The sequence below is a fragment of the Sus scrofa genome, chromosome 5 (genome assembly GCF_054392235.1).
Source record: "Sus scrofa isolate SSC_HxYL_T2T_F1_AM1 chromosome 5, Sscrofa_HxYL_maternal_Yorkshire_Landrace_v2.0, whole genome shotgun sequence".
NCBI lineage: Eukaryota > Metazoa > Chordata > Mammalia > Artiodactyla > Suidae > Sus > Sus scrofa.
This window is the reverse complement of record NC_139387.1, coordinates 36,545,886-36,555,231: the sequence shown is the minus strand read 5'-3', so window position 1 is coordinate 36,555,231 and position 9,346 is coordinate 36,545,886. Positions and strand designations below refer to the sequence as shown.

At 40.6% G+C, this 9,346-nt stretch overlaps 1 protein-coding gene across 2 annotated transcripts; it reads left to right on the top strand.

The window, feature by feature from the left end:
- Positions 1-1,471: 1,471 nt before the first annotated feature.
- Positions 1,472-5,985, top strand: IL22 (interleukin 22). Of its 2 annotated transcripts, none has more exons than XM_021091968.2 (5): positions 1,472-1,676; positions 2,601-2,666; positions 2,775-2,921; positions 3,822-3,887; positions 5,710-5,985. In XM_021091968.2, exons 1-5 carry the CDS (start codon positions 1,491-1,493, stop codon positions 5,815-5,817), a joined length of 573 nt encoding a protein of 190 aa, XP_020947627.1. In that variant the 5' UTR covers positions 1,472-1,490; the 3' UTR covers positions 5,818-5,985. The 2 variants fall into 2 exon arrangements, with proteins under 2 accessions (XP_020947627.1, XP_084813986.1); XM_084957860.1 differs by having other exon boundaries at positions 1,491-1,676; positions 2,778-2,921; positions 5,710-5,817.
- The last annotated feature ends 3,361 nt before the right edge of the window (positions 5,986-9,346 follow it).

Sequence of the window (9,346 nt, the reverse complement as noted above, 5' to 3'; positions counted from 1 at the left end):
AAAAATGGTCCTATATTATATAATAGAAAATTGGAAAATAAGAGTGTTCTCATCCTGGGCTCACGAACAACCGCAAGCACATGTTTGTAACAGGTCTTGTTTTTATTTATTCTCCCTAACCTTCCCTTTTGCATCTTTCTTCTAAGACCACTTTCCCAAACGCCTCATGTCTTCATGCTGTTCTAACCCTTCATTGTGTCTCCTCGCCTAGGCCTGTGTTATCTCACAAAATGCTCAAGTTTCTACAATTATTCACATCCCTTCTTCAATGCTCCGATTTGAACTCATTGTGAGAAGACAAATGTGATCAAAGGAATTTGCAAAATTCCCATTCCTTCCCTTAGCAATAGATCAATGCCCTTGTCCCCTGCTTCCACCCCGTAGGAGGGTTTCTGTCTAGTTTTGAGATGTTATTTAGAACTCAATGTCTTTTTAATAATTTGAAGTTCACATGTAACCACTCAATTGCCAGATTCTCTTCTTTAGACCTCCATATATATAAAATAAAAAATATTATAAGATGTTTAGAAATATCATTTTGAGACCTGTGTTGTTTACAAAGAATGAAGGTGAAATTTCTAAGGGAACTACTATATCTACTATATTCTAACACACTTGCACGTTAAGAAAAATAGCGATCAGATGGTCAGCCTTAATTCTTCCAAACTTAAATTGATATTGATTATCATGTAATGAAAAAATGAAGGTATAGTATAGTTATTGTGGTCACTTAAAGTCACAGAACAGGAGGAAAATGGTGCCGAGATTAGCCAACCCTGCTATTTTTTTTAAAGGTACATCTTCTTCAGGATTCATATTAAAAACAGGAGGCAAACTTATTTTTAAAAATGGAATTATCTCCAAGCTGTCCTTACTGTTTATTTTAAAGCAGAGGATATAGGGCCCTTATTTTTTATCTCCTCTAATGAGATAAGAATCTATGAAGCTGGTAGGAAAACGAGACCGTGACCAAAATGCTTACTCACTTACTATAGGAGATCAAACACTATTATACTAAATCTGGAATCTACAAAGACAAAACGATTGTTTTCTTTGAAAATATGTAGGGTTTAGACAATTTCTGGGATTTGTCTGTAAAAGCACCTTCCGCACCCTAATAGTGACGTTTTAGGGAAACACTAGCGTAACAAGGTGGGAAGGACGGGAGGTGGTGCTTTGTGGGCTCCTATGGTGGTTAGGTAATTCTCAGAAGACAGCACTGGAAATTAGATGATGCTGATGTCATGTTTTTTCACACACACAATTTGGTGTCCTGGGGGCTATAAAAGCAGCAGCTTCTACCTTCTCATCACAAGCAGAATCACCGAAACAGGTAAGTGCTCCAGCAAACTAGGCATGACCTGTTTGTTTGGTGTGGTACTTTCTCGATACTTAATTTTCTTTCCCTTTGTGTTGTTTCTGTGTCTTGTCCCCTTGATACCAGGTTCTCCTTCCCTCGTCGCCAGTTGCTCAAGTTCGTGTCGTCTGCCATGGCTGCCCTGCGGACATCTGGGAGCCCTTTCCTTCTGGAGACTCTGGCCGCCAGCTGCCTCCTTCTCCTCGCCCTGTGGGCACAGGGAGGAGTGGCTGTGCCCATCACTCATCACTGCAAGCTTGACCAGTCCAACTTCCAGCAGCCCTACATCACCAACCGCACCTTCACGCTTGCTCAGGAGGTACTCAGCTCAGTCTCTCTTTCCTTCACATCGTAGCTACCTGGAACCCAAAGAGTTCTTACCATTTCTTCAGGGCACGTCTAAGATCTTTAAGAAACCAACATTTATCTCTACTGCTAGACCAGCCATCATGTTCTATGGCTCTTCTGAGACTCTTTGGAGGTGGAGCTTTACCAGAAGACCTTCTATTTTGGCCTTTAGAATATGTATATTGAGTTTTACTCGAAAAGGAGTCATTTAGCAGCCCATCTGATTATTCATTTTTCCCTTTACTCTTCGGAGAATTATTTCATTTTCTTTTATTTTTTGAAGAGAAAATTGACATTTATCCTTTTTTTTTCTTTAAACGAAGTTTAGTTGATTTACACTATTTGTTTCAGGTGTACAATGTAAGGACCCACAATTTTTAAAGATTATATTCCAGTTAGAGTGGTTATAAAATACTGGTTATATTACCTATGCTATACATTATACCCTTGTATCTTATTTATCTCTTTAATATAAATATAGTTGATTTACAATGTCTCATTAGTTTCAGGTGTACAGTACAGCAATTCAGTTATATATATATATATGTGTGTGTGTGCTTATATGTATACACATATGTATATACATAGATTCTTTTTCAGATTCTTTTCCTTTATAGATAATAACAAAATATTGAGTAGAATCCCCTGTGCTGTGTAGTAGGTCCTTGTTCATTATCTATTTTATATATAGTATTGTGTATCTGTTAATCTCAAACTCCTAATTTATCCCTCCCCCGACCCCTGAGCATTTTTTCCAACTGATGCACACGTCTGAATTCTTTCTTTAGTCTTTTTGGTGCTGCTCTGAGGAGAGGAGATAGAGTACAACTTTACTTACAGACATTTCTTCTAATGCGTTGATGCCCAGGAACTTAGGTCTTTTCTTCCCTTCCAGGCTAGTTTGGCAGATAACAACACAGACGTTCGTCTCATTGGGAATAATCTGTTCCAGGGAGTCAATGTAAGCCATCACCGTGATGCTATTTGTGCTTATTTGGAGTCGTGGTGGTGATGGGCTGGGGCTTCTGCATGCTGCCTCATGTGACCCCCGCTGTTTCCCTTCCATCAGCAGATGAGAGAGCGCTGCTACCTGGTGAAGCAGGTCCTGAACTTCACCCTTGAAGAAGTGCTGTTCCCCAACTCTGATAGATTCCACCCCTACATGCAGGAGGTGGCGTCCTTCCTGGACAGCCTCAGCAAAAAGCTAAGCCAATGCGTAAGTTCTTCTCCCAGCTTGAGTCCACCCACCCCGAGGGCCTGCCCTCCCTTCCTTCCTCTGTGTAGAGCCTTTTACTCTCCAGCCCTCATTGCCCCTCCTTGTGCAGGCAGCAATAAGTGCCTCAGCAACACCATTCCAGCGAGCATTCAGAATCACAGTTTGCTTTTGCTTTAGTTGAGCCACATTTTGGAGTTTATGATGATGGATATTTGTCCCTGGGGGGAAAAGCAACTCAGGTTATGTGGGATGAGAAACGCATTGAGCACTGTAAGGGAAAAATGCCTTTTGGTGTGAGTGGACCCACCAGGTATAAGTTGATGGAGGGAGGGGATGAGAATGAGAGGAAGAGGAAAGGGAAGATTTAATTCTTGGTGACGGATGGGCAAAGACGCTGCTCTTTTGATATGGGAAGTGCCGAAATCAGAGGCATGTGAGCTTGATGCCTCTGAACATTTAAGACCATGAGAAAAGGTTTGAGTGGAGTGAGCAGAGCAGAGGGGGCCTAGTATTTATTGCAGAAGGCCTGCTGTTCACATAAGATGTTTTGTGTATCTTTCTTGTTCTGAGCACACATTTTTTTGATGAGGTGCAGTTATGGTTTTATTCTTGACAGGATTTGCATAAACCACTTTCCACACCCTTCAGCCTCTGTAGCATTTCCCAAAGGTGAACCTGTGAACTGGGGTCCCATGTAAGTGAAATGACTGGATTTTGGTGTCCAAGGGAATTCAAGAGCTCAGAAAATCTAGGTCACTGGTGAAATCTAGGTCATTGTGGGCGAAATTGCTAAGAACATTAATTCCAGGTGAATTGGAACATACCTCAATTAGGGAGGCTGAGGTTCATAAGGCTCCAATCTAACAATGTTAAAACGTCACTCTGCTTTTCCTTTTGTAGCGTATTAAGGGTGATGACCAGCATATCCAGAGAAATGTGAACAACTTTAAAGACACAGTGAAAAAGGTACTGCTGATTACTCTTAATGCTAACTCACCTGATCTTAGAAGGGACAAGTGTTTTCTTTTCTTTCCTTTCCTTTCTTTTTATCTCCCCACATCACGATTTTTTACTCAATTCCCCTGCCATTGAGTTGATTATTTAGGTGTTTATGTGTGTCGATAGGTCTATTTATTTATAAATCAAAATTTCTAAAATTTGCCAATCAGAGAATTCTAGAACTGGCCAGGGACTTTGGTCTTCTAATCTCCTCACCTCCACCCCCACTTCCCCCATGCCGGGGGTTCTGAGGCAGAACAGAACATAGGTCTTCTCTTTGGAATCCCACCCAAGCCAGAAGCAATGGACATGACTTTTAGTCTCATTAATTCTTAGGAATATGCAGGGTTTCTACTGATTTATTTAATCTGAGGAAGCATTTGTTCAAAACCAGAAAAGGGCCTGGGGGCAAATTTATGTGAAGTGATTTTTGAAGCCATTCATTTGGTGATTTAAAACATGGAGAAATAGGCCTGGAACAAAACAAGCGTGGGACTTGCCTCTAGGATGAATGGCTGCTACTTATATTTAATTATTAAAATATAATACCCAACAGCTATTGATTTTAATTTAAATGCAAGAGTGTACGACTCCTCATTTCTTTTACAAAGTTTCCAATAGAATGAAAATATGAGTAATGAATTCATGATAGGCAAAGGAGAGTCCCAGCTGGAAACCCTCCTTTCTCCCTCTCTCCATTTCCTGCCTTTCTAGCCTCTCCCTCCCTCAACAACGCTAGGGAGCATCTATCTGGTATAGGTTAGTGTGTATGTCTACAGTGATGACACTGCTGTGCGGCCTATTTTTGGAAAAGAACAGTGGAAGCCTCAGACTAGCAATTGTGACTCATCCAAAAACCAGAGTTATGATGAGCAGCAGCGAAAGTGATGATTTGGCGAGCAGGTGCAATTAAACCTCAGAAACACACGAAGGCCCCCGCTGATGGAATTTTCAGTAACAAGCGTAGCCTCAATTCTCCCCCCCACCTTTCCCCGTCTTGATTTTTTTTTTTTATAAAAAGCATTTCTTCCCAAACATGATTCAATGAACATGTCTTTTTCTTCTTTGGTAACTGAAAGATTTATCATTTTTCGCTGTGAAATCAATTCTCTTGTCACAGAACTCTTAGCTAGATGTGGAGGGCTGAATATTAGCCTGCCAGAGCCAAGAAATATTTTGCACTTCTGGGTTGAAAAATCCCTGATACCAGCCCACTTAGTCATCTTTAGAAGAGAGAAGGATGGGAGAGAAAAATCTGATGGTGATCTGTGTGGGAAAACAGAGCTTTTAAAGTTTTTAATCCATTTTGAGATAATTCACTTCCACATTAGGTTGCCACATGGAAGAGTGGTTACATTTTCTTGGGGGGGGTGGGAGTAGTTCACCCTGTAGCTCCAGAAACCATATCAAGAAAGGAATGTTATTCAGAGAAAGCTCAGCATGAGGAAAAACTTCAGTGCTATTGGACTTGGGAGGGCAGTCTTGCAGCGTAGGAATTCCATGTCACTGGAAGTAAAAGCAGAGAGCCAGGCTGAAGCAGAATAAATGATAGACCGTAGGGCAAGAGGTCTTTGGCAAGTCACATTATCTTCTTGCTAAAAGGGTATTTATTATTATTACCCTCTCTTTCTTTCTTCCTTTTTTTTTTTCTTTCTACTACTCTTTTGCAAAAGTTTTACAAACTTGGTTGCTGTCCCAGCAGCCTAACCAGCTCATCTCCCTCTAATGTGTTCCTCTTTAGAAAGCATGCTATAAATGCTAATATACTTGTGTGTTCTTATTTTCACAGCTTGGAGAGAGTGGAGAGATCAAAGTAATTGGAGAACTGTATTTGCTGTTTATGGCCCTGAAGAATGAATGCACTCTTCCAGGGCACAGCTGGAAAATGGATAACTAACCTTTCCTGCCTGTTAGAAATAACAATAAGATCCCCTGAGGTTTTCTTTTACCAAAAGGAAAATGGGAAGCCAAACTTCACAGTCAAGGTTGGATTCTAAACAAAGCCCTGCTTAGCTTAAAAAAGAATGGTATTACTTGTGTCCAGAAGACCAGAAGGCAGACCTTCCAAGCATAACTAGGTCTATTAATAACATTTTGTTGGTGGTGTTATTTTATACACAGAAATTTATCTTTTAAGCAATAGTCTATTCTCCCACAAAAATGATTATTTCCCATCTCCTTAGGGGAAAAAAACCCTAAATAACTTCATGTCCATAATCAATATATTTATTAATTAATTTATTGTTATAAGTACATATTTTATTTATGTCATTTTACTAATACAGATGTATTTATGGAAAATTATATGACATTGTGACTTAAATATATGGATAATATTAATCTTTATGACAATAATTTTGGAACTATAATATGTTTATTTGAATTCAATAAACATTTCAATATCCTAAATCTTGTGGCTTTGTGATTTTTTTCCCTTTAATATTACCATCATCATCATGATATAATCATTCCTGTTTTCTAAATGGACCCAGAACTTGTTTAAATGGTTTTATTCCTGACTTGAAGCAAATAAGGTGGCTATTAGTACTCTCTCCATTCTACAGATGAGAAAACTGAACCAGAACCATGTTAAAAAACATTATGTCACTAGAAGTAGTTGACCCTTCTTGAACTGGGTCTGATTTCTGGGTGACCTGCTGGATTGCCTGTATAGATTTATTGGGTTGATTCACCATGCGATTCTGAAAGAAAAACAGGTAAGACATTGGAAAGACTCCATCTGTATCAATAGACGTTTGCGGATAAAAGAAAGGAATGATGCTGCTGGGGGAGAAATACAAGTAGCTTCTATTATTGTAGATGAACTGCTTTTCATTCTAGTTTGAGCCTGTTGGAAAGGGCGTCCTCTAGTTTTCCTGTAAGTTAGGAAATAAAGGTGAAGCTGACTGTGCTTGGGACCTTATCAGTCAGTGGAGTTGAGCCCTGATGGAGAGGTCTTGTGGGTGGAAGATAAGCAAGATGTTATGAAGCGTGCCAAGAGGGGGAAAGCTGGCCATCTTCCAAACGTGTACAGTGGTGCAGAGAAGAGAAAGAAGAGGTAGAGATAAAAGTTGTCGTTCTATCTAGAAGAATGGACAAATGACACCAGCACTGAAGCATGTGCAGGTCTTTCCATAGAAGGTGGGTGACAGAGGTCAGGGGACGTCAGAGGTCAGCCGTCTAAAGTGTTTCCTTCTTCAAAAAATCAGGAACCTTGGGTCACTTCTACAGGACTACTCACCAATTGTTTGCCAAGTTCCTGCAAGATTAGGTCAAGACTGGTGATGATTAAGATCTAGAGAACAGGAGTTCCCGTCGTGGCTCAGCAGTTAATGTAGCCGACTAGCATCCATGGGAACATGGGTTCAATCCCTGGCTTTGCTCAGTGGGTTATGGATCCGGTATTGCCATGAGCTGTGGTAGAGGTCACAGATGCGGCTCGGATCTGGTGTTGCTGTGGCTGTGGTGTGGGCCAGTGGATACAGCTCCGATTCAACCCCTGGGCTGGGAACTTCCATAAGCCGTGGGTGCAGCCCTAGAAAGCCAAAAAAAAAAAAAAAAAAAAAAAAAAAAAAAAAAAAAAAAAACTAGAGAACAAACTAGTGGTTACCAGTAGGGAGAGGGACAATCTAACAGTAGAGGAGTTAGAGGTACAAACTATTAAGTGTAAAATAAGCTACAAGGATATATAGTACAAGACGGAGAACATAGTGAATATTTTATAATAACTATAAACTGAGTATAACCTTTAAAAATTGTGAATCACTATATTGTACACCTGTAATATATAATATTGTACAGCAACTATAGTTTCATTAAAAAATAAAAGACTGGAGGTGATTGTGAGCACACGTAAACTACACGTTCACTCGTGCGATAAAGAGGAGTTAATAATTTTGGAATGGGCTCCAAAACCTGAAAGGTACCAAAGCTAAGCTTGAGGGATGATGGCATGAGAGTTATTTCTGGGGTAAGCTGAGATTTAGGGCTCTCTTCCTCCAAAGGGATCTCAGTGTCATGACTTGAGAAAAATGTGGTATTGTACTTGTTTTAGACACGTCTTCCAGAAACTGAGCCATAAATGGAAGAAAAGCTTTAAAATTGGATCCGCACGTGCTGCTGTCCTAGGACAAGGAGTCTGAAATAAAGAGATTTAAAGGTTCTGAATGCTCAGGGACATAAAGCATAAGGTCCTCTTCAAGTCTGGAGAGAGTGCTGGTAAATTTGGCAGCTGTATGAGAGAGTCCAAATTCTTTACAGGGAGTTTTGACAGGATCATTGGCAGGTGCTATAACAATTCTTTTCTTTCTTTCTCTCAAACTTTCTTTTTTTTTTTTTTTTTTTTTTTGCATTACTGGCTGGCATGGCCAGCACTGCTCTTGTTCTTGGCATTGGCAGAAAACGTACATGTCTCCTTCAGCAGCAGATGGCAACACAGTTATTTAAGGAGGCTAATCTGTGAGCTTGCATGGGACACAAGCCCCCTAAGATACTAGCCAGCCTTTAGGACTGACGAGAAGGCCCTAGAAGGTTTTGAGAGTGGGAAAGACTTGGTATGACTCATGTTCCATAAAGATCACACTGGTGGCTGGGTGGAGAGTAGGTTGGGGCGGTGGGGGTGGGGGAATGTGCGAATAGAGGCAAGGCCAATGCAACCATCTGAGGAGAAAGTGGCGATTGTACTGAAGTTGATGGGCGTAGAGCCAGAGAAAACTGGTGTATGACTCTTACTGTGACACTCGCCTTGGTGCCTGGGAAACAAGAGCTACATATGGATCATATTCACTGACAGGAAAAGTGATCCCTTAGCTTTTCTTCTGGTCCTTCTTCCTGTATTATTCACTAGCATGCAGGGCTTCACATAGGAATGAAAGTAGGAGTTCCCTTCATGGCACATCGGAAACAAATCAGACTAGGAACCATGAGGTTGCAGGTTCGATTCCTGCCCTCGATCAGTGGGTTAAGGATAAGGCATTGCCAAGAGCTGTGGTGTAGGTCTCAGATGCAGCTTGGATCTGGCGTGGATGTGGCTATGACTGTGGCGCAGGCTGGCAGCCATAGCTGCTATTCAACCTCTAGCCTGGGAACTTCCATATGCCAAGAGTGCAGCCCTAAAAAGGAAAAAAAAAAAAAAAAAAAAAAAGGAAAGAAAGTAAAGACAGGTAAAGACAGGCAGGTGATTATGTCCTGAAAAGAGGTTAAGATTTTAAGACTAGAATGAAGACACTTAAATCAGATGAGGAGAATGCAGTGATACCAAGAGTTGGAAGCTGAGGTGCTATTATTGTCTCCGAGGCAACCACCTCTGCAGTAAATTTATCTTTAAAATCTACTTTCAAGGAAATGTTTACCATTGAAAACACAGGAAGAAAGCTGGAATGGCTGATCCTAATCACCAAGAAGAAATTGTGTTATTGCTACACCAT